The sequence below is a fragment of the Magallana gigas genome, chromosome 9 (assembly GCF_963853765.1).
Source record: "Magallana gigas chromosome 9, xbMagGiga1.1, whole genome shotgun sequence".
Classification (NCBI taxonomy): Eukaryota; Metazoa; Mollusca; class Bivalvia; order Ostreida; family Ostreidae; genus Magallana; species Magallana gigas.
The window spans coordinates 36,103,050-36,130,106 of record NC_088861.1 but is presented as its reverse complement, the minus strand read 5'-3'; the positions used below and the strand labels follow the sequence as shown (position 1 = coordinate 36,130,106).

The 27,057-nt window shown below is 32.9% G+C and overlaps 1 protein-coding gene and 1 long non-coding RNA gene across 4 annotated transcripts; one reads left to right on the top strand and one right to left on the bottom strand.

Moving 5' to 3' along the window:
• Positions 1–1,601: 1,601 nt before the first annotated feature.
• LOC105331304 (baculoviral IAP repeat-containing protein 2) lies at positions 1,602–18,849 on the top strand. 3 transcript variants are annotated; one of them, XM_066072405.1, is made up of 6 exons: positions 1,602–1,683; positions 15,128–15,374; positions 16,598–17,679; positions 17,781–17,964; positions 18,069–18,263; positions 18,393–18,849. In XM_066072405.1, exons 2-6 carry the CDS (start codon positions 15,326–15,328, stop codon positions 18,587–18,589), a joined length of 1,707 nt encoding a protein of 568 aa, XP_065928477.1. In that variant the 5' UTR covers positions 1,602–1,683; positions 15,128–15,325; the 3' UTR covers positions 18,590–18,849. The 3 variants fall into 3 exon arrangements, with proteins under 3 accessions (XP_065928477.1, XP_065928475.1, XP_065928476.1); XM_066072403.1 differs by lacking the exon at positions 1,602–1,683 and adding an exon at positions 6,229–6,648; XM_066072404.1 differs by lacking the exon at positions 1,602–1,683 and adding an exon at positions 14,473–14,678.
• On the bottom strand, positions 11,473–12,998 carry LOC117684738 (uncharacterized). Its single transcript, XR_010709855.1, has 3 exons — positions 12,609–12,998; positions 11,939–11,994; positions 11,473–11,764 (listed from the first exon to the last, which is right to left on the bottom strand). It is a non-coding gene; the product is annotated as an uncharacterized lncRNA (long non-coding RNA).
• Positions 18,850–27,057: the final 8,208 nt, after the last annotated feature.

Genomic DNA, 27,057 nt, shown 5'->3' with positions numbered 1-27,057 from the left:
AGGAAGGATGGGGTCACAATGTGTAAATAAATCTTTTAATATAATTGATTTAAATAGATAAAAATTCTTCTCTTACCAAATCCAATTAAAGTAAAAACTTAATATCTGGAAAGAATATCAAAATAAAATGTAACGAATGGGATCATATCTTTCGAGAAGTACTCTTTTCAAGAAATGCGATTCTACGATTTGTAATATTTATTGTTGAAACAACATTAAAGCCTATAGCTAATATTTAAAGGAATTCAATGTTAAGCAAAAGAAAATGTGGATATCACAATTTCAACATTATTTGTTTATAAAAGTTTATACAGAAGACAGAGATATATACCAAAGGATAAATGACTCCACAATAAAAAGAATGTCTCATAGGTCTGTTTGTAGGTGGGTTTCTAAATTTATAACAGGTTACGAACACTTCAAAGATGCTGCTCGCCAAGTTGGCCCTGCAACAGTTACAACCAATAATTACATCGTAAAAATCCAACAAATCTTACAGAAAGACGCAAAATATACCGTGAGCCAATTGGCTCAAATGACAAACTTATCGTTAGCTTGTGTTGATGGAATTTTGGGAAATATTTAAAGCTTAGACAGATAAACGCTTGGTGGATATCTCATTTGCTTAGCAATAAGCAAACGAGAGTCCGTACTCCTGTTGAAAATGCAAAAAAACCTATTATAATTGTATCCAAAAACATTACAAAAAGACTTTTGATGATTTAGTTACTGGCGATGAAAATTGGGTATACTACTTTGACCCCCCCCCCTCCCATTAAAAAAGTTCACCCCATCCCCAAATGTGACCCCATTTTACCCCGGGGATCGGGATATAAACAATTTTCAGTCAACACTATCTAGAGATGTTTCACATTTGTTTCGGCTCTTCTGGCCAAATGGATCTTTTGAGGAAGATTTTCAAAGATTTCTCCCTATTCCTATATAAAAGAGATTAACTCAATCCTCTTAGGGTTTCTCTCTTCCCCCGAGGCTCGTGGTGTTACCAACATTGGGTGTACACTTCCTGAGGATGTTTCCGCAAACGTTTCAGCCTTTCTGGCCAAATGGTTTTTCAGGAAAATCTTTATACAATTTATTTATTCCTTTTGTTAAAAAATCATCCCCCCCCCCCAATTGTGGCCCCATCCCTACCCTCTGGGATCATGATTTGACGAAATGAACCACACTACGTGAGAATGTTTCCACATAAGTTTCAACTCTCTGGCAATACTTTTTGAAAAGCAGAATCCAAGATATTTTTCACTAATTATTCCAATGTAAAAATTTAACCCCCCCCCCCACCACAAAAAATGGCCCTGCAATATATCTGCGGATAATGGGATCATTCTTTGAGCAAACCTGAATCTACACTACCAGGTGAAGCTTCCATATTAGTTTCAGCTTTTTTGGCAAAATGATATTTGAAAAAGAAGCCTTTAAGAATAATTAACTAATTATTTCACTGTAAAAAAGGTCAAAAATTGAAAACATTTACAAACGGACGGACGGCTCATGTGGGCTAAAAATATGATACAACTTCACGTTTGTAACTGATCATATACAAATGTTGTATGCCTCAGGCGTTGAATGCACAGACAGTGTGTCATGCATTTTATCTTCTGATATATTAAAACCTGTTTACGATATTTCGGGAGAGTCTTCAACCAGTTAACGGCTCTTACGGTAAGAACGTGATAATCTGATATTTCTTATGATGTGTATTTAGCTGTCTGAATATTGATCGGTACCTTTTTGCAAAAGTTTTTTTTTAAATGACTTGATGACTGAAAAAAAAATACATGTATGTGATCATGAATACATGCAGATAACATGTGCATTTTCAAAAAAGCCAAAACAGAGCAAGAAATTAAGATGCATATTAATATTATTTAAGTTAAGAATATCAATGGGATTGTTGTAACTCATATCAATGTAACAAAAATTCTTCTTTAATTTGTTATCCAAACGCTAAAAAAGGGGGACTGTTTATTACATGTTTATAACATGTAAGGTAAAGTCAAAACCTGATACGCTCTTTCAAGTATTGTACCATCAAATACTAGTAAGAAAGTGAAATTATACATCTTTTTTTAAAAAGGTATAATTATGTAGCGTATTTAGAGTTATATTTTGTACATGAGTTTGGGTAAAAATATACACCATGCTTCTTATAATTAGACGTTTCACCAACTCTAGGCCCGTAAAACATGTTCTTTCTTTAGTTATTTGTCTCTTAACTTTGCTACACGTCTAATGAATATTAATGTTATCCGCCATTTGTTAATGCCGATGCGCATGAGTGTGAGAAAACCTAGTATTGGAAACACGATGAAAAAACAGTTTGTTTACAAATTATTTTTCATGTCTTAAATTAGATAATTCTTATATCAGATGATACTCGAAGCAATATATTCCGTTATTCATTAATGTAGAACGATATAAATTGATAATTATGTGTAATAGAGATGAAACACGGCTTAAGCATCAACGACACGGTAAAATGAGTGAATACCCCCTCCCCCATGAGGGATACACGTACTCGTACTGAAAGTGTTTATTTCTTCTTTATTTAAAAATTCCTTTAAACGAAAATCCACATGTGATTTATAACTTATAAAGAAAAGACATGGAACACATGGAACACGTACGAACCTAACTAGCAACACCCCTACAGCTTCATAATAAAAACTTAAGTTTAATTCGGATTTTAATTTCTATTCCATCAATCTACATTGTCTCCGATGACAATCTTCCCTTTGTTACTATCATCGTCGGTCTGCCTCTTTTTTCTTTCATTGCTTAATCTGTCAAACTTAACGGTATACCTATCTTTCTCATCGTCGCCATTGTTGTTGTGGTAGACCGAGCGTGGTATCACGTGACCGATTTAAGGCGGGTTTATTTAAATGCTGTATTTATTGTTTTAATTATAAAAAAATATTTATTAATTACCATATCTTTTTAACCCGATTGATATAAAATGCGTAAGTTATTGTGAAGATCTATCTTTATGTAACATATTTAAATAAAAAAATCAATCAAATATTTCTTAGCATGAGAAAATACGCCACATATACTTTTAATTTATTCAAAAGTTAGAAGGCCTAATCACTGATACTTGCCTCCGTCTCCTCTTACTTTTAAATACTCGAAATACGCTCATTCCATCAACTGAGATTCATCAATTGCTTTCCAGGCAAATGCATTGGAAAATTTAATCGTGTTTGGTAGCTATTTTTTCTTCAGTGAATTATCCACACAATTAAATGTTGCAAAGCTGTCTTTATTATCTGGTATCCGTGTAAACAACATCAAAACTTCATGAACTTGAAAGGTAGTTTCACTCACCGAAATGCTACCATGCAATATTCTCGGGCAGAAAAAGCACGTCCTATATGTTGATAGGTGGAAAAGGTGTTTAAAACAAAGCTTCTTTTTGATAGAAAAAGGTGTAGTTTTGATAGTTTTGCTTCATGGTCGTCATTCTTTGTGCGATGTTGTTGCAAAGAAATTGCTTGAACACATTGATATAATTTCCACATTCTGCAAGAGACTTACAAACTTTTTTTTTCTTGGCATGAAACGAGTTTTCAGTTCGTCGGACAATGTTGGACAATGTTAGTGCAGGTAGACAAACATGTAGAAATACCTTTTATGTAGGTAATTTATCACACACAAAAGATATTATACTCTGACCAAGATATATTATCGATGTACAATTGGCTTAAAGGGGCATGATCACAATTTTGGTCAAAAATTATTTTTTCGATTTTAATGTTTATAATGCTTCAGTAAGGCATTTTAATTGGCAACCAATATTTGAGTGTCATTTGTTGAGATATAAGCGAGTATCAGAGCTTACATTCCTCGCTATGTAAACAAAGCTTTTGTTTACATTTTGAATGTTGAAGTGAAAATTCCAGTTTTAGACCTAAAATGAATGTGTTTATGGTTAGGAGCTGTTTATTTATGCTTAAAAAGAATAAAAATATAGACAAATCATCTTGAAAAAGATTTACTGGTATATGGAACCTATGTAAACAAAATCAGGGCACGAACCGTGTTTACATGACGAAGAATTGGGAGCCAGGTGTATCTTGCTTAAAACTCATCGACGGGCACATAAATTTCATTTGATCATTAGAAATGCATTCATAAAGCATTGTAAATAATAAAAACAGAAAAATAAAATTTGACCAAAATCGTGACCATGCCCCTTTAAAACCTCGACATTTTTAAAAACTTCAGTTATTTGTAACCCTTCAGTCTTATGGATCCACTTGAGGGTCAATTCAAACTTAGTAACAATCAAGTCCAGTAGTTCTTTCACAAGCAGTTTTATAAAGCGTGATCGTATAGTCAAAGTTACAACAATTAAAAGCAGCCAAAATCAAAAAATCTCTAAAAGCGGAATCAAAACCCAACATACCAAAATAAAAATTCTCAAATTCTAAAAATTTGTCTAATATTATTTTACATGGGTATATATACATGTAACATTTTACTTATGATTGACAGTTCTGACCAGTTCGGCCCATCTACGATGATCATGAGTGAACATTTAGTGTTCAAATTCCAGAGTTATATTTTATTTTTAAATAAAGCAACAAAACTGTCAGAACTGTAAGAAATAATATTATGATGCGGGTTGTGAGTCTCCGAGTCCGAGTCTCTGAGTCCCCCACCTGGGTGTGATGCATCGCTTACGCATATTAATTCATTAGAACATACATGGCTTGAAGGTCATAAAGGTTAAATAGCATTACATGACCAACTTACAATATTAGGGCCTTCATTACGGACACAGGCTGCCAAATATGACAATTTGTTGGTAACTTGTTTATATATTTTCATTTTGGAAATTACTGTGCCAGAATTAATTAGGCTCACTTAGGACTGCAATATTGAAATATCATATATAAAAGTAAACATGAGTTCATGGTTTAAAAGGCTGCGAAGGTTATATAGAATATGCAATACATGACTCAATATACAGTTCCAGAGCTATCGATGCAGACACAGAATCGCCAAATATGATACTTATTTATAAACTCTCAATTTGGATATTATTTTGCCCGTATTATGCACCTAGTTTTAAAACATCATTTAGGAATACTACGCAATGCTGCAAGAGTCACAGAGTTCATTCTGGTAGTTATCATAACACAATTCATTGCGCAGTATCTAGGTATACATAAGTATTATAGTGTCTGACCAATATGTAATACTAGCAATTCAGTCATATCATGGCTATCTGCCATGTAATAGGTAATTTATTCTTTTTTGATGAGCAACGATTCCACAGTTTAATAATAGAATGAGGATTTTGCCTTCACTGTGCACGGACTGAGAAGGAAACCATTATAATAATTTTTTGACCCAATATTTATTATTGATATTAAACGTTATTAAATATTATAATATATCAAAAGCGGGGAAAGCAGACATTTCTTTTAATTTATATTGATGTATGTACATGCATTGTGTAATGTGACAAAGTATACTTAGTTGTTTTATTTGGTTTTGAAAGGTCCAAGGAGATAGGAACTGGAATCCAAAAGGGAAATTGTAAGAAATGTTATACAGTCATGTTAATGTTATACATAAGTTGATGAGTCATCTTTTGTACGATCTTGATAAAACACATTATACATATTGTTTGTATTAGCTTATAAACTAAAAGAAAATTATAACTGCTAAGTTTAGCAGATTAAAATCACACACTGGACGCGCTTGATTAAGCTTAACTTGGAGTACACCGGCATACACCCGTGCAAACATTTTGTATTGTATATCAAGTCCACTTCAATAGTGTAGTATACATGGTGAAGGGAAGTTAAGAATGAATATGACGGAAAAGGGTGCAGTTTTAAGAAAGAATCTGCTGTTCTGCGACAGTTATAGGTTTTTTGGTGATATAAATGCAATAAAATAAACACACATTTCAAATTTAATGGCTTTCATACAAAAGACAACTTTTATGCGACTTCTAATCCGTTACATAGGCGTCGGAACAGGGGGGGGGGGGGGGGCTATGGGGGGCTTAGCCCCCCCCCCCCCCCCCACTTTTTTTGCAAAGTTATACCTAAGCATTAGAAACATAGCATGATAGAGGGTTCAGCCCCCCCCCCCCACTTTTTCTCGCAGGAAAATTACTTTTTTCTCAATATTTCTGAGGATTAGTCTAGCCCCCCCCCCCCCACTTTCAATTTGCTTCCGACGCTAGTGCGTTACATTACTTAAAATCATTTTCCAAGTTTCCCATCATAACATTCGTCCGCCATATTGGTTTCAGTGCTACAACCAACAACACATGCCCCTGACTCGGTGTAGAAAAGTGTACACCCGGTGTACACCTAAACGCTACACCTTTGCACTTGATTTACAAAAGTGTACACGGTGTTCACCTTTTGGTAAAATCAAGAGCGCCCGTTATTGTGGACATTGTTTGGAGTACTTGGTGTACTGGAAAAAGAAAGTGAAAGTACCTGTTCAAAGAAGGGCTCTTTTCACTTAGTTGAATGGAACAATTTTCAGAAAATAATTCATTTGCCAGATTCTAAAAAATCCATGGTCAGCACTAACTTTATTTGTTGTCTTCTATTTATTGGTATTTGCTATTGGAAAAAAAAAGAAACAACGATCTAGGTAAGTAGTATAGTCTATATTTCATTAAACTAAATAACCTACAAATATTTCTTGAAAATTTGTTTATAGAAATAACTAACCATATAATAATTTGGGCAGAATTTTGACGAATATTTTTTCACTCTAATTGATAAATTGAGAAAATTGATAAAAAATTGATAATTGATAAAAAAAATTAATAATTCAACTTTCATTCTAATAGCAAATCAATTTATGTTAAAAACATAAGATATAACTAAAATGTATAGTATCAAGATGGTAAATTGTGATGCAAGAAAAAGTGTTTGTATGATATAAATGCATCGATCATTCATTGTATCTATAAAGCCCTGCAAGCTCCTAAAGTAAGTGAACAGATGATGCAATGTATCTCTTATTATTACGGCAGTACTTCGAGTGCATAATATATTAAAGCATTAGATGTTTATTTATGGATGTCGTTGGTCCTATAACACAATCAAAGTACTGAAGTACTGACGGGAGTTGATTTTATCGATTATTATTTATTTTAGAATCAACGAAAATGTTATTTTGCATGGGAAGTGGTGTCTTATATGTATTTGATTTACGCACATTTTTCATAATATGAATACTCGGACTTTTCCAAAAAGAATTTCGAGAAAACCCCATATGAATAATGTCGTGTAATATTTAAAGATACTATTAATCAACCAGACGCTCGGCTGTCTCCATTAATCTCCGACAAGCAAGAGAAATTCTCTGCCTGTCGGAGATTTACGGAAACCACCGATCGTCTGGTTGAACGATACTATAGTAAACTCTAGCGTAGGAATACATACCACTACAAAAATGTCTAAATTGTTTTCTACCATTTAAAAGCTGACTATTTTCAAGGTATCAATAAATAAGTTTCCTTAAAAAACAATGCTTCGAAATTGATTACAGCGAATTTATCGACTATTTCCGAGAACTAAGTCTTGTCAGCGGTGATGATTTGTGCTTAGGTCCAAACGCTGTTTCACTTTCGGTTTGCCAGAGTAACTGCATAGGATAGTTGATTAAAACAAGTTTAGCTTTTTTTAAAAAGCTTACCGTCTTTAGAACAAACCCTAAACAGCAATTAATTATCAAGACAAATTAATTCTTTTTATATAAATGTACATGTCACCTTCCTCTACATAGCATGACGAGTGGAACATTTTATGTCATGTGTCGTTTAAGCCTGCGTGTCTAAAATTGAGAACTGCGTACCCGAGCATGTAAGTTGAGATCGACTATAGGGTAAAAGAGATCTTAGGTAGGGTCGTAGACTCGTATTATTTTTATAAAATCAAAGTTATACCACTGCATTTATCTATCTAAGGTGCAAATAACTTTACCGGTATTAGGCGTACCGCATCAGTTTTTTATTTTGTATAAATATTTGAATAAACAATGCTAAAAGAAAAACAAATAATTTCAATATATATTATAGAATGTTACTTTCAATTAGTTGGACCTGAAAACCAAAGGCTGAATTTCATTCACAGCAATTTGTATTGCTTTTTCGTTTTCTCACTTTTTAAGATTTGAAATCAACGAAATTTGTTAAGTCGTACATGAATAAGATCATCAGAAAATTATCTTTCTTGCGCCGAACTGTATTTCAACCAATGAAATAAATGTAAATTTTCACATCATGTATTTTCTACCAATCACAAAGGAAAGGAAGTGCACAACCCGGAGACTGTAAATAATTTCAACTCTTTATACCGTCTTCCAAGGACGGTAATCAACTCCCAAAAAGGCCGTGCAGACAAATTGAATACCGCACTTTAGCGCGGTATGATAAATTGTCCGAACATCCTTTGTGTGTTTTAGGACTGACGATATCCAAATAACTTTGTCGAGATAAAAAAAATTATTAACAAAAAAGATAAGTTTTAACGATTATTATTTATAAGTACAAGTCAAATTGGTTATGTAAGTTTGACGTTTCAGTTATAGACTTACAATAATGGATATATTCAAAACGCGTGATGATGTTTATACATGTGTTTATGCTTCATGACAAGGTTAAGTGTGTTTACAGTAAATTGAATATCGCAGATTTTTCAATGCAAACATAAGGGGAATATACAATGAATGTAAATATATTGACTTTAATGTTGAAATATTACTTGTCTTTCTTGACACTGTTTTTTGCAGTGGTACTGCCGTTTTCATTTTATAAGACTTTTAGGATACACTTACATAAGCTATACTATATTTTATTTTAAAAAATACAATTAACTGTGTATTACTCATACAATATAAATGAACATATATTTTTATTCAAAAGAGACGCACCTTGAATACAGCCCAAATGAGATTTTCATGATAAAACATGGTTCTTTAACACAATAATTGATAGATAGCACCTTATACATACATGTACACATGTATTCCCCGTGTAGTTTGTATGATTGCAAACCAATGCGATAACGAAAGTAAGCAAAACAAAGGCTGAATTTGCTATATTTTAATATTATTAGCCCTGTCTCTTTTTACTACAGTGGTCAATTATTTGCACGAACACATGTATGTTGAACATACGTTGCAATTTTACCTGTGTAAACACCCAATATACAAAGAAGGTATCAGAGTTTGATTACAATAAAACAAGTATTTCTGGCTCTAATTCACATAAATATTTCTACATCATTAATGTAAAATCAAAAAGAAAAAAATATGAATTTCTCCAAACATGAAATAATGGCTTTTAAGAGTATCGTGTCATGTCTTTCAAATAATGGAATGGAACCTACACCTTTGTCGATGCATCGCGTATAGATTTTTTTCACACATACATGAAAAAGAAAACAACGTTGTTCAATTCGTTAAGATGACTGACAGCTTATTCTATATGATCTTTAACTTTGACACTTGGTTCCGCCCCTTTGTTGGCAACCTTTCCATTAGCATGGCTAACTATATTTATCTTTTTCACGCATTATGCCAGAAGGTAAGGGAGAGCAATATTTCTGCATTTTCTTAAAACAAAAATTAAACCTTAGGTAAACTGGATTGTTTATATGATTAAATATGGTTACAGAGTAACATTTTTAAGGTCTATGAAAAGCTACATGACCAAATATAACGTATTGAATTTGTATATTGATGAATAATGAGAAAATATGACCTGACATTTAAAGAAAAATACAGTTATTGCAAGCAACTCGGTAATAGCTTATGCTTATTTTATTAAATTTGTTCTGTCCTGAGTATTTTGGTTTGTAATAATTGGCATTGTGTATGCAGAAAATTGACACATATTGTAAGTTCGGTAAGGATTTTCTGTATTTAAGGCAATTAGCTAACATATACATGTACAACAGTAACTAATACAATATTTTTTAAAATACGGCATTCTACAACACAATCTTAATTTTACCACCGCCTTATAATTGTATAAATCAATGACTAAGACTAAGTGCAATTTCATTTTTAAAAGCAATGTCTACCACATGGTAAATTGTTATTTTACAAATTCGAGACTCCCCCTATCAACACGTGGCAATGTTTATCAAATTTATGAATGAGTCGCAGAGCATGACGGTCTACTACGTGTTTACTATTTAACAGTGCCACGTATGTCATTGCATGTGTAATCGATATTTACTAGAGACGGAAAATCTGTACAACCTTATTACTCTTTACTTAATGATTATAAAATAAATGAAAGTTAGTTTTGAGAAATTAAATGATTCAAGCTTTTAATTAAATACTACCATATGATGAGTTGTACAATTACATTAAAGATTTATAAAATCAGTCATATCTCTAAAAACAATTAATCAACTGAAGACTCAACACTAGTGTGTAGTCCCGACTGGTGGTTTCTAAAGTTTAGATAAAATGATTCACTGCAACATATAACCCTGAGTTATTGGCAATAACAGCATGCAAAATAAAGGTCACCTAGTAAAGAATAATAATTCTCGGAAACAAATGTTTTTCTCAGCCGTTCGATAGTCTTATAGTAAAACAAATACACTTCTGTTTAAATAGTATCCAACACTCAGCTATGTTAAGGGCGTCCATACAAAAATAGCGATATTTATCACATAAAATGTTAGCCTTTGAACAATCTTGGTATTCTACTCCAAACATTTGTTAAACAAAGTGATATTTTATCGATTATACAAATTAAATAATTTGTTATCGGATGAGCAATTCTTGAGTCTCTTGGGAATACCCTGTCACGTGATACTGCTAAAAATAGATGAACCAGGAATAATACGAAAGAATGCAAAGTGCAAGGGCATAACATAAACAAATAAAGTTATTTCTGTTTCTAACTTGTAAAATGAACCTTCAAAATATCAAAAAGTGCTGGGAGCTAAAAATATTCAAGTAAGAACAATTATTAAATTCAATGTAAACAGTGTATGAACAGCAATTTACTGGGATTTCCCGCAATTAACGCTTATTTATATGAAATGCGTAGCGACTTCATACAGCTCCCAGCACTGTTTGATATAATAGGGATACAATGGTAAGACATGGAAATTTTCAATATATTTGATCAAGTGTATGCCCTTGCACTACTGCATTTTATCTGACCCACTTCACTTTCAGCGTCATTTGCGTGAAATTCAAACGCAACACTGACTAAGATCATGATTTTAATTTTCATTCTTAAAATAATTTAACGCTGTGAATTTCACTAAAATAATGTTAAAATGTTGTTTCTGTTCACACCAATCATCATTATAAAATTGTTGAAATCAGTTGCCTTTATTTTGGGGGGGGGGGGTGTAAGTGTTGAGTTTGTAATTTACACATTTATGTTTCATAATAATTTATGTTACTATGCTGGTGAATAAATTCTTTTAATGTATAATCAGGTTTACTTGTAATCATAATTGATATTTTAGTACTAATTAAAGAAAGCAAGAAGAAACAATATATCAATATTATCAAGAATTTATTTTGATAATCAACTTTACAAATACTATAGAGATTGCTTTTCTGTGACAAACTGTTCAACAAGACTAGTGTTTTCTGATTTTTAGTATTTTTCAGTCATAATGTGTAATTTATGGAAATTGACAATTCTTCTTGCACACTACATGTTCTTCTCTTCTGTCTTTTTGATATTAGGAGGTAGTCCAGTTGATAAGAAAACCAATACCTGAAATGATGAATATATATCAATTTCAAATTTCATTTCAATAGATATCAATGCAAATTATTATAATAGGTTACATTAGTATCATTATCAATATGATATTAAAAAACAACAAACTATGCATGAAGTTGAAGTTAGTGAGTAAAAGAAATATTTATATACATTTGTAGTACCTACTTTTTATCAACATCCCAAGAAGTGTTTTCAGTGGACCATCTACTGCCCAAGTAACCCTGAAAATGAATGATGTGTCATAATTATAGCAAGCTATTGTGTTAAAGATAACATGAAAATGAAACATTACTCTATTATTGGGCATATTAATGGCGGTTTCAATTTCAGTGATATTACAACAGGCATAATCAAATGTTTAAAATGTGTGGAAATTCAGTTTGAACACACTTTAATTTTGTCTTAAATAAAATTAATTAGATCTTCATAAAGAAGGCTGAATAAAATAACACAAACAACATTACAATCTTGTCTATAATCATTCCAGATCCTCACAGTAATCTTTGTAGTGCTAGCACATACAGTGTTTGGCCATGGCCTTTTTTAATGTGTACTTTGAACATGGAGGAAATGCGATCTAATATTATCGCGATATGAGACCAGTAAAAAGCTACAATGAGCCTCAACGCTCTCTATGATCAAAACTAGCGAAACGCAGAACAATTACTTTGCCTGACTGAGTCACCAAACTGATGTTTGAACACAATATTACATGAAAAACAAATGTAAACAAGTAAACAAAATCGAAGCCGAGGAATTTCACTTCGTTTCCGTTCCATCCAACAATATTAAATAATATAAAACAATATCTAGGGGAAGTACAGATAAATCCTACCTTGTTCAGTTGAATCCTATGCGGATTTCTGTCCACGCTGGTTGTAAACGAGTTAAATTCCGAGATATATCACTGAAGTCCACATGTTTATTCTGATCACAGCTGCAAGCGCCGATGTGACGTAGTCAACCTCGACACGTCATCAGACGACTTAGGAATTTCATGATTTCGCGAGATATAAAGAATAGTTTATGATTTTATTTCAGTACACCTTTCTTGAACCATTCAAACCCAATAATTAATCATTTTCATTTTGGTAGATGTTTGTTAATTACCGAAATACCCATATCTCGTAAAATCTCATGAATAAGGGGCGGGGCTTATGCAAATTTTTCTAAATCACACGTGGTAGAATTCTTAGACCTTCCTTAACATAGCTGAGCATATAAATTGATAATGAAATAGGTTAGTAACCTTTGTAGGAACATACATGTATATACATGAAGTATGATGCATTTCACATGTAAGTGTTCCTCGCAGAACGACACTTAACATTTTATAAGCTAAGATTTCATCAAATCGTATGTGTGAAAAAACTTATTTTCACACTTTTAACCTACAACAACGAATACAGAGAAAGGATATATTTTGATGATTGCTTTTGCGGTTAATACTACATACCAAAATCACATAATGATAACGGGTGGCAATGTTTACTTCTATTCTATGAAGAAGTCGCAACGAATGATGGTCCACACATATCTAAAGCGTGTGTACGATATAGCACAGTCACGTTGTTGTTCATGATCCATATAGATCTATCCTTGCATGTAAGAATGGCCGGATATTCTAACATTAAATATTCAGATGAAATAAAAAAAATGAAGTGATTCTACACTATTTTAAGGTTCAAATATCTAAGAATCAGCTGTAATGTTTTTTCTACTTCAGTCTATCCTCGCACTTTATTTACACCCATAATATTCCACGTAGATTTCCATTGAAAAAATCATGATTACGAGATTAAGAGAACCACATAAAACCACTACATAAATAATTTTTACTGATATCAATCCAATGGCTACTATGTTTTTATTAGTAAGCGAATTTTATAAATATCTTTAATGTTTCCCTGATTTTGAGTTTATACATGGAAACTATATTAATTATAATATACCAATTGTTATTGGGTAATATAGCAATTAAAAACGAAAATAAGTGGGGGTACCGGACATGCATAAGGTTCGTGCACATGTATTACATGTACAAAATGTACATGTGGCCGAAATCAGAGAGTATATGTATACATATCTCTGGACCCTGGACCTTTACATAGACGTGTAAAATTCCCAATGTTCTCAACGTTTTTATGCAATTCAGGCAACTTCTATATACTGAAGATGCTCTCAGAGATTAGCAATTCAAATAATTCACAATCAAATGTCAACAAACTTGATAGATTGTTTGACTGATATTCAATTACTTTACTAAGAAATACTAAAAAAGGATAACATTTCACATGAAATGAATTAATGGCCCATATGACGTTTAAGTAGAAAATTGAATGAGTTCCTTATAGATTTCCTTTAATAACAACCCCTTCCTCTGTTTTGATTTGAAAAGAGTTTTTTTTTTTCAAATTATTACAATATAATTTTGTTTGATAGGATTATCTGATTTTTTTCTTCAAAAACGCTGTTTAAAGCTGAATACTTATCTCTAAAATATGCATTTCATGACAACGTTGTCTATTTCTAATCGAGAATGACCCGCATGATATGAATACTATAATAAACACGATGGAAAAAAACATACCCCCCCCCCTAAGACTTTAGATTTAAGGATAAAAATGGACTTTATCCTACCAGTTAGCTCTTTACGGGGTTATTTACCTACTGAAATATATCCTTTAAAATCCTGATTTATAAAAAAACGACATTGGGATATGCATAATTTCTACTATAGATATAAGATCTTATTTTTTTTCTAGCAGATATGACTATACAGGTTTTCATCTTCAACATAATACAGTAGTCGTAGTCAATTGTTCCATGCAACAACATGAACTTTCAACCCGTTGTCACATTGTATATTGTTTTAAACCCGGTGTTTTCTATTTGGCACTAAAAGGTAAACAAAACAAAGCATTAACATTTTTAAAATTAGCAATTACTTGTGAGCCATGCACACTGACAAAATAATAGACGGACAGACAGACAGACGGACAGACAGACAGACGGACGCACGGACGGACAGATAGACCCAAATCAATATCCCCCACTTTCAGTGAATGCGAGCACAAAATTAATTTCAATAGTTGTTGTGTTTAAATAGTGGCTACTCAGTGATATTTATAATGAATTTTATTCCCAACTACTATTGAAATTAATAGATTTAAATAAATATGAAAACAAGTAAGTAGCCAACGATCTTTTAAGTCTTAAGAAATTGAAAATGTTAACCATCATAACAAATCTAGCAAGTGATACGTAAGAGTTCTATTATTTTTAACTTACTGTCAATTTCTTTACTTTTCCTGTTTCAAAAATGTTCACTAGAATATTGAATTTTCAAACCAGATCGCCGTCTTCAAAAGAAAACTTAAAGTAAACCAAGTATAAGTTGATGAATTACGAAACTGGAAAAGAAAGTCTGTTAAGAAAAATATGTCAATCAGCTTTTCAAAATGATGACGACGGAGAACGTAATTGGAATTCATCTAAAATGAACCAAGCTCTAGCACAGAAAGTGAAAGACGGACGGAACAAGCAATCGGAATGGCATCCTCAGATACCCTTCGAATGAATCACTGGACACAGAATCAAGGTTAGAATTACTCTTACAACAAAGGTTATACTTCGTGATCATTCAATAGACAAGTATTAACTGCATATGAATTGATAGCATAAAAAATTAACGTTACAAGATTCATATTAAACGCTCTCAAAATGATGCTAAAGGTTGAATAAAACTAAAATGAAGCACTGACTAGCGAAGCGAGCTACTCAAACTAATGCGCAAGAAATGCTCCCAGTAGTAAACCGCCAAAAATAGCTGACCAACTACTGAGAATTCATGATTATGTGAGGATTATTAACTTGTCGTGACTATCATACACACTCTGAAAAAAAAACCACAAAAGTTTCACATGGCTTTTATTTTCCTTGTATTTTGTGAAGAAATAAAATGAAGAAATGTTTTGTATGACGTCACAGAGAGCAAGATATTTTCCCGCCTTAAAATGTACCGTTGGATCAATACTCGACACTTCTTTGACGATACAGTAAATTTTGTTTAGTACGAACACGGATAAAGCGAATTCTCGGATAAAGCGAAGTTTTTTGTTGTTGAGTTTTTGGTAAAATTCTTAACGAATCTTATCAAAGTTTTACGGTTAGAAGGAATTCGAATATAATGAATTTATGGATATTGCGAACTGCTTTGGAGTCCCGAAGAGGTGAATAATAACTAAATTAAACACCTTTATAAAGTATTTCTTTACAGTTTGAAAAAAGGTTGCACTACCATTTAAGAGAATAGTCTGAATGAATTCATATAATTTTTTTCAATTCACAATAAGATTAATAAAGGTATCAAAGAAAGCATCAATCAATAGAAAAAAATATAGTCTGGCGAAAGAAAACATGTATATGGTAATTTCACTATACATATTGTTACGAATTCGTTATACGGATATAACGAATTACGGACATAACGAAGTAATTCCATTGGTGCCTGAGACTTTGCTATAACCGAATTCTATGTATTTCTTTTTCCAGAAGGCGGTAATCATATTCATGTTATTTTATAAACGATGATAGTAACCATGATAAAAGATTAATACTTGACGTAAATTAATTATGCAAAAATACATAATTATTAACTCTTATGATAAGCAAAGATATAACAGCAAAGAAAAATTGAGTTAAGATTTAAATCCATCCCTCAAATTGATAAAATTAAGAAATATTTATCGATTGATCTAAAGAAAAATCAATCAAAATAAAACAAGTTAAATAAAATAATAAACTCTATTCAATTCATTTTAGGTCTACGAAGTCTTGACGAATTTGTTCAGAATGAAATATTATGCCAAAGAAAGTACAATATCCCATCAACCAATCGTCCTGTATGTCATTCTATGAACATGGAATTAATCAGACTAAAGTCTTTTCAAAATTTCCCGTCCTCTAAATCTGTTTCTACACTGCGATTGGCTCGCCAAGGGTTTTATTATTCTATGGAGTATGACGTCACAATCTGTTTTGCTTGTGGCTGTCGAAAACGTGACTGGAGGTCTGACGATGTCATTGAGGTCGTTCATCGTAACATGTCTCCTGACTGTCCCCTTCTGTCGTCACAGCCCACTAGCAACATCCAAATTGGAAATGAGCAAAGGAATTGGCATTGTATAAACGAACCTGAGCAGCGAATTAACGCTAGTGGCAACGATTTATCTAGCAATAACAATAAACTACCATCCTCTTTAACTTCAGACAGTGTTTCGAATGGAAACAAAATAACAAAAGAACCGAATGCTGATAGAAAAGACAAAAAAGCTGACGTACAAGCCTTTGCGTCACGGAAGAAGTCAAACGACGCTTGTAGCAACGATTTTCCTAGCAGTAGCAATAGACATTCATCCTCATTAACTTCTGGAAGTATTTCGTCTGGAAACGCAATCAAAACAGAACCAAATATTGATAATATAGACAAAAAAACTAGCAGTAAAGCTCCTTCGTCAAATAAGACTGCAAACGACCTGTTGACTAAGACAAGAATACAGCAAGATAAGATAAATGCATTAATTCGAAATCTGGATCCATTAGGAATTAACTTTGACCATCCGAAATATCCGTCGTACTCGGTGCTAGCTGTAAGGGTGAGTTCCTTTGCGGATTGGCCATCTAGTCTATCACAGACCCCTAGAGATTTGGCAGTTGCAGGGTTTCTGTATGCAGGTTACGGGGATTACACCCGTTGTTTCTTTTGTGGGGGAGGATTGCGTAACTGGGAGCCTGGAGACGATCCGTGGACCGAACATGCCCGATGGTTTCCGAAGTGTGCTTTTGTGAGACAGAACAAAGGAGACGAGTTTGTTGCCTTGGTTCAAATTCAGCACCAAGAACTGGTACTTGTTCAATTCCTTGACATAAATTGTATTAGATTATATCAAGAATTACCAACGGTAATTTTACATAATATACATGTAAATATTACAATAATTTTCAGGAAGCTATGGGAGCACCAAACGAACACCAGGCGAGAGATCACGCAACTGGACCCGAAAACGTAACCTCAGAACGTTCATCAGAACCAGATGTTTCTACTCTTCCAGCATTCCAGAGTGTTCTCGAAATGGGATATCCATCTCATGTTATACAACAAACTTTCGATTTTCTAAAAAACAAAAAAGGTCAGTGAAAATAAAATAAGAAAATCTTAGCATTTGTTTGTACATGTACTAAAATTGTTCATAAAAGTCATGCTAAATACTTTGTATTCGATTTAAATTTTCAGAGTGCATAAACATTAAGGCCGAAGAAGTAATGGAGGTCATTTTGTCAGGTGATGACATACCACCATCTTCTGTTGCGAAAACATCAGACTATGTCAAGGAGGCTACTGCAAGGTCATATGAAGATAGTATAAATGCAAATGAGCAGCAAACGAAATCTTCCTTAATGGCAGTTACGAAAGAATCTGACGAAGCAGGTATGCAAAGTTATACGTCTCTGTTAGGTCTGATTGAATTTGCAGCTAGTACATTAAAGGGACAGAAATCAGTTTTTAAATTGATGGACAGTTTTAAACTATGACCCTTTTCACTTCTTTCTCTGACAGACACTCGCTCGTTGATCGAGGAGAACAGACAACTGAAGGACCTCAGGATGTGTAAGATCTGTATGGAGAAGGACGCCTCCATCGCCATGTTGCCGTGTGGGCATCTTTGTTGTTGTGCGGACTGTGCTCCTGCAATGCGGAAATGTCCAATATGTCGGCAGTTCGTGAAGGGGACTGTCCGTACTTGGCTTGCATGACTAGATGTAACTTATTTGTTCAAAAGTAAAAAAAAATCACATCTTATATCTGATTGTTTTTGTTTTCTCAGTTTTGTGCTTGTATTGTACATAATTATATGGCATGGCAGAAGCAAAAGCTCTGCCACTTAATCAAATAAAATGTGACTGAAAGGACACTAAAAGGTGTTTGAATGTCGTAGCCTTTTAGTAATCTTTTCAGGCATTTTAGTTATCATCCAGTTTTCGAATAATCATTAATAAATTTTCAATACAACTCATTTACAGCGGTTTTGTTAAAGAATCATTTCTCATTACCTTATTTTCCCTCTGTGTGAATGTTAATACATTACAAATGAACGCAACGCTTCTGAATGCGTTAATATTCTCTTTTCTCATTGGCAAATGCTTATTTTTATCGCTTTTTGATAACGTCCGTCTGTTTGTCTGTCTGTAAACTTTATCACATGTTTAACTTCATCTCAAGATAAAACAAATTGAATCAACTTTCACACAACAAATTCTTAAGTAAATCGGATTCAATATTTCTAGAATAAGAGTTCTAATCCCTTATTAGGAAAGATAGTTTAATAAGAAAGTTTAAAATGTGTAGTCACGATGAGCTATCAAATTTAAATGCATTTAGTAATGATATAACAATACAAGATTTATGATGCAATTCTATTTCTTGATTGTTCAAACTGTGATTCCGGACAATTATTCACTACTGACTTCAAAATCCACTGATATTCCCAAAAATTGACTGACATTGTCTGACACCCACTGTACATTGACTGTACCTCACTGTACATTTCACTGACTTCCACTGTACCCCACTGTATCCCACTGTACATTTCTACTGAACATCACTGTATCCCACTGTACGCCACTGTACAGTCCTACTGACTTCCACTGTACCCCACTGTACGCCACTGTACAGGGCACTGACCAGCACTGTACCCCACTGTACGCCACTGTACCGGGCACTGACCATCACTGTACCCTACTGTACGCCACTGTACTATTAATTTGAGAAAAAAAAATTAGATTTTTAAATCTTCAATATACACTATATATTTTTTTTTAAATATTTTTTTTATTATGCCGTATATAGCTTTAATATTATGTATACAATTAACTTGACAGAAGAATGCAACAGGTCGTTAAATTTATTTAATACGTTTTATTTATTAATGTCTTAATGTGTTATTGAATGTTACGATCACAAAATTATGATAAATTTTTGCTATAAGATGAAAGTTTTGAATTTTACATGTTGAATCTGATTATTTAAAAAGTGCATGCCATAATGATTATGTTTATTCTGCCAGTCATTGGAAAATTACCCCCACCCCCCCCCCACCCCCCCCCCCCCCCCCCCCCCCAACCAGCAAGGTTACAAATTTATGATATATGACAAATGATTGGATTGTTAATTCTCTGTGTCTTATGAGCTGTGTTTCAGCCACTAAACACAGTCAATTAAACACATGAACAGAATCCATAAAATATACATATGCCTGTTTTTTGTGTACACATGTCCATTTATCATGACTGTCCGCTTGACTACACAGGTAAATTTTGAAGATAGCGTGCGAGTTTCTAGCTCATTTGTTAATTGATTTCTTTTGATTAAAACATTTAAAAATACATTGCAAATATCGGGTTTTAATTTTACAAAATAACACCAACTGCAAAATACATTATAAATTTTGAACATAATCAGTGACATATTAAAGGTTGTAACATGTTGTAATATGCGTAGCTGTACTGTTTTCTTAAAATATTATTTACTTTTAAATGTTTTAGAAATAAGATTTAAAATGCCCTAATCTACACACTATTTTTGTATAATGAAAGAGAGAGAGAGAGAGAGAGAGAGAGAGAGAGAGAGAGAAAGAGAGAGAGAGAGATTACGAGATTACAGGAAAATCTCTTCCTGACTATATTGTACTGGTGTCATTTTTAGTTGTAGAAAAGTTCACTATAAAATCTATGTTGAAACTGGTGGTTGTGATGCCGTAAGGGGATTTTAACGTGCTTATACAATTCTGATTCGGTGCCCCAAGTTTTAGCACTAGAAAATTCATGAGGGAGAGAGAGAGAGAGAGAGAGAGAGAGAGAGAGAGAGATTAATCCGAAATTGATTGGGTTAAGAATTTGTTTGTCTATTAATCTATCTGCTTCTTTTACATATCGATTATTTTTCTTTATGTCTCAAGTTTATCTTTGCCAACCAACTCCCGGGTTTTAGAAAAATATCTGCAAACTTTAAGTCAAAAAATAAAATGTAACATGGATAATAACCCAATAACCCCCCCCCTTTTTTTCCCCAAATCCACTTGATACTATATGCAGTACTGTGCTATGTCGAAACGATTCATGTTAAGCAATCGGTTACTGAAATTAATGCGCCTTTTTAATTTTAACTTCGATGTGTAATCACTATTAAATAGATATAATAAATCCCATTTTTGTACAAACATTACATGCAAGTAGTCCTACATGTAAGTAAAAAGTAAATAATAATAATATTTTCTGACAGATTTTAAATTATTAAATGCACCCGGCAATGAGTTTTTTAATCAAAAGTGAAAATACAGACTTTTTGTTTTAACAGTGTATTTCCCCGACGTTTACATTTGTTTATTCCTATGCCCCAACACATATACACAGGTGGTCAGTTTTCACACCTTGTCGCAGTCAACCGGGCGTGTGTATAGTCTGAGCCTTTCTGTTAGTTCCGAGTTTTTCTTTGTTCCCAGACAGACAAAAGATTTTGTAGATTATGTACACATACACAAAGACGGAGACAGTACACCGCCGATATAAAAAATTCTTGTTAGCGTTGACTTTCATTCATTAAGAATTTTTAAGACAATCATTAAATAACGAACTTTAAATCATTTGAAACCATGGACATTATTCCGTAACTAAAAATAAATACATAATTTAACTTTTTTAACGCCAAGATGTAGATTTAGAAGCTGTCAGCATTACTACATGTACATATTACCGGTAGTACTTTATTCAAATACTGAAATATTCCTACGTTATCATGAGAGAGAGAGAGAGAGAGAGAGAGAGAGAGAGAGAGAGAGAGAGAGAGAGATTTTATAGTATATTTGAAATTATCTTGTCTGCTATCATATAATATGCTGGTTTCAGTAAATGAAGGGGAAAAAACAGAAGAAAAAACAAAAGACTGTTTTAAAGGCCGAACATTTTTAACGGGTGGTAAATCTCAGGCGAGGACGGGGCTTAATTTGTTGAGGTGTGAAAGCCTCCGGGCCTGTAGGTCTATCTGCGGTCGTGAACGCTACTAATCACTATACACAGGAAGCAAATATAACACGATATAAAAAATTAGTCAGAGTTGGTCTTAGTTTGAATATCTTATTGTTCTAATGACTATACGAAGTGGTTTTATACGGAAATGTCGTCTGAATTTTCTCTAAGACCAAGAGCACGTGTGTAAAGCACAATTTAAAAAATTCAATAAACTAATTCAGCTTTACAAATTTTACTCAGTACATTTTGTTTAGCACTTGACATTGTTTAAGACGTTAATTTTAACAAATATAATTGTGTAAGAAATGTTGAATGTAAAGGCAGCCATTATACGATGACAACTAATGGAGTTCGTTTTCCATGGAGTGACGTTTTCGTGCAACAAGTTCCAATTGAGTTTATAACCAGTAAATACAGCTTTAATAGCTAAAAAGTTTGTTTTAAAACAGAAATTTTTTATGCAAGTTTTGGGCTGCATGCTCATTCATCGTGGAATTTATTAGGTCATATTCATTCAACTTGATTAAAAAATAAATTGCGTATTTTCAATTACTGAATAGTGAAAATATTTTTCTCATTTATCCGACCCGTACACAATTCACTTATTACGGAAAGAGAAAAAAAACACGTTTGCCCCTATTAATTGAGGTTTCGCTTATAATTTAAGAGTTGCTAAAATAAAATTGTGATGCAGCAAAAATATTGCGGGGGGGCTTATGCCTTTCTGACTTAAGAGGAGAATAGTTACATGTACATCATAACAGAGAGAGAGAGAGAGAGAGAGAGAGAGAGAGAGAGAGAGAGAGAGAGAGAGGGGAGAGGGAAGGAGGGGATATATTTTTTTCTTATTAAAACTATGTCACTACATGTATATCATGGCAACATTCTTCGCTGTGTAAGAGAAGATACATGTAGATGTTTCACATGTGGTGATAACGAACAGTGTTCAAATTCAAAAGTATATAATTAAAAGTACCGTAATAGAGTGAAATATTATTTGAACACTGTTTGTTATCACCACGTTTCATTTTTAAATTAACACCATACTTATTTTGATATCCGCGACTGGTGGTGGTGATTGAGGGGGGGGGGGGGAAGAATTTATAAATATTTTTCTTAATGTTTAATGTTCGACTTGATTTAAGTAAAAAAAAAAAATATATAAAATGATGAATATAAAGATCTAAAGTATAATGTTTATTCATACATGAAATGTTTTTAAAAATATATATATTTATTTAATTTATATATAAAATATATATTTCAAATGGATTTAATAATCTAAAGACCAAAAATACCCTTATAAAAGAATTACATAATATCTTGAACAAGGTGTCAGACTGACAATTTACAGGGTTGATTATTGGGACATTCACACCTTTTGATCTACTGAAAGTATGTATACTATACACAGATATTGCCTCGCTGATTTTCCTGTGAAGTAAAACTTCAAAGACATGTTAGTGTTCAGACCAGTTATCTTCTCTCTTTTGAAAAAAAAATCAGTATGTTGAGCAACATGGCGGATTCTTTTTATCGTTGAAAATATTGTTCCTCCCCCACAAATATGTTACATTAAAGTTTTAAAATTCAAAGAATTTAAAAGTATCTGTAAATTGTAATACATAGATTTTTAAAACTTTAATGTAACATATATACTAACATTTATTTGACAATATTGATTAAATTAAATTCACTGAAAAAAAACCTATATATTTAGTTACTTAAACATTGATATCGAAATATATAAAAAAAAAAACATTTTCCCTTTTAATTGAATAAGTTGCTGTATTTTGTATGATAATTGGATTCTGACTTTTTAATACCTGCACGAATCGGAGGATTGGGGGGGGGGGGGGTTCAGAGGATAATTCAATTCAAATACATAATACAAATATCCAAAATATGTCTAAGCTCCCCCGGAGAAGAAATATCCCTGCCTTTCCCTGGAAAAATTCTTACCGCGCATGTAATTATATATGAACTTAAAGAAATAGAAACCCATTTTCTCTTTTGTAAGCGATAGGAAAGAATCGAAACAAATCCAGATTTTGGTATCAAATAAAGTAAACACTCAATTCATTGTTTAAACATAATAATTTATAAAAACATAGGTACAGTGGGTTACAGTGGTGTACAGTGTTTGTCAGTACCCTGTACAGTGGTGTACAGTGGGGTACAGTGCTGGTCAGTGCCCCGTACAGTGGTGTACAGTGAGGTACAGTGCTGGTCAGTGGGTAGGTACTGTGCTGTCCAGTGGAGTACAGTGGAGTACAGTGACTCTGTACAGTGGGGTACAGTGGGATACAGTGTGGTACAGTAGCTCTGTACAGTGGGTGTACAGTGGATTTACAGTAGGGTACAGTGGTTATACAGTAGATGTCAGACAATGTCAGTCAATTTTTGGGAATATCAGTGGATTTTGAATTCAGTAGTGATTGGTCCCCAGTTAGGGTTCAAGGTTTGATATAGGAATAGATATGGTGGATCTTCTAAAAAAAACCCATCATTTTAGTGATATAACTTTTTCAACATCTTGATACTGTAGATTTTGAACTTATACAAGACCCAGAAGAGGGTTTCAAAGTTAAATATAGTACTACAGTTTAGGTTTTAAACTGTTTAAACCGTTACATTGTACCCTAAATAAATGTTGTGGTATCTTGAGAAGATATCAAATCAATATGTTAAGAATGGATTAGATGTCTTTAAAAATATTCTTTTCAAGAAATGCACTTCTTCGATTTGTAATAATTTCAAGTATACACCTGATATAGTTTTGATTTTAGATTCGTTTTTATTGTTGAAACAACACCGGTGCCTATCTGTACATATGTAAGTGGGGGTCGATATCGAGCAAAATAACACGTGGAAAAAATGATTTCATGCAAAATATTGTACTGAATTTTCCATTTTTTCACATTATGCTTTAAAAGCTGCTTCGTTCAAAGTTATGACCATTATTACCCAGGTGAGCATTGTGACCCCATGGACTTTTTGTATTTTCCGTTTCTTCTTGATTTTGATTTCGAGAGAAGGATGAGAGAGAATATTAATCAATAAAGACTGACTCTATGATTTTTGAAATATCTTAATAGTGATGTCTGAAAAAAAATAGGCTACGTGTTCCGAAGATTTATTCTAAATTCATTACAAATCCATAACTATTACAGAATCCTTTATTTACTTTTATATGCCTTGATGAGATACACAAAAAAACTTAATATTTAGAAATCAGAGGATATAACATAAAGGTCAAAGAGTTACATGTAATTATTATCCATAAGCAAATCTATATCTGCGTGATAATGACATTTATTATTACAAAAATAATTTTACTTTTGTTTATATTTGTATTGTTATTTATTAATGGATAAATCATTTATTTATGAATTGCAGGTTGAAACTCAACTTTTTCATTAATAAATATATTCATTTTTTTTTAGATTGACGGTATAATATCGACTCTTACAGTACCGATCCGACCCAACCTAACACCAGAGTAAAACCCCAACTAAACCCCAGTTTACTTTTGATGCTTACTTTGGGTTTACTCTGGGTTTACCTTTTGAAAATTTGGGTCCACTCGGGGTTTACTTTGGATTTACTTGGAAATCGCTTTTGAGGCCAACTGTACGCACTGCAGTGTGAAGCAGACCCGTCTTTTATCTTAGCATCCTGCCGGTTATTCCTGCCCCTTGTATATTCCGAATACACAGTTAGCGTCTGTTTTCAGGGGTGTACTTCTGACTGGGATTACTCTCTGTGTCCACTCTCGGTTTACTTTGGGTTTACTCTGGGTCCACTCTAGTAAACCCAGAGTAATCCCGGAGTAAACCCAGAAAGTAAACCCAGGGTTTAGTTGGGGTTTAACTTATGTTAGGTTGGGTCTGATCGGTACTGTATTTTGATTATTTGAAGACATGAATTGAACAGACATGGAGAATAATCCAAAAATCCAATTGAATATGTCTGGAATACGGTACCATACTTATATTCTTTATTTTATCCATGGTGTATAGTGTTGTATAAAATCACAGGGATTTTCATTTTAACGATTTCTTTTCATTGTAGATGCTGCCTTTGAATATAAGCTGCTATTAAACGGATAATGGTCTAAACATAATGAAGAAAATGGCGCTATAAGAAATGCATTTAAAATATATGAAAGTCGACAGAAAACACTTGTTGACAGGTAGAGAAAGAAAATAAAATAAAAGAATAGTAAGATATACAAAAGAAACGTGTGCGTTGTTTAGAGGGACGACGATCTACAACGAGCATCTTCTCTATGTGAAATATCATACCACTGAAAATATTAAAAAGTGATGTCTAACTTGATTGAATGATTTTCTTGGGTACTCAACAACTTAGATGACTGCGGTTTTAGATTAGGGTCAATAAAGTATTTTTATTGTATTTTAAAAAAATGATTCCCAATACCCCGAAAATATCCATGGAAACTCTTGATTCTAAATTATTGAAACCTTAGTCTTTTTTTCAATAAAATAGTTCCACTATTAATCAGATTTTAAAGAACGGTATCCATTAATATTGTTTTGGTCGTAAGTTGTTAAAAACCTCTGTAATTTTCCTTTTGACTCTTGATATCATATTTGAGTACATATCTTAAGATTAAGGAAGACAAAATATTTTGATACCGAATTGGAACAGTTAATATATGTAAAATGAAAAATAAAACTTAAACTAAAGAAGAATTAATCAACAGTATTTCAGGATACATAGCTGTATGTAATGTTTTATCGAATGTCAATAAACCATATTTGTTAGTTCTTTGACTTGTGATATAACCATGAAACAGGGTACGATCTAGCTGGTAAACCACAAGTGTACGGCTATCTCATATGCAGTTCATGTCATCAGTGTGTAGAATCTGATCATATTTGCACGCAAGGATGCATTACAATTCCTGCAGTGAAACTTCCGTGGACATATTAATCCAGAAAGAAATGAAATAGCTTATGAATAAGGCGTAATGCTCCTTAACAAAAAATGCTTACCATGTCAGCAAACAATAAGAAAACTGTACTATATGATTCATTACTGACTTAAATCTAGCTGTGGTAAATTGAAACAGACCGCAGTCAGAGCCGTGTGTCAGACTTTTTCAAAATCATTATGGCATTTCCGTTTTGAATCGTTATGTAATGTCAGTGTACTTAAAAAAGATAAAGTGA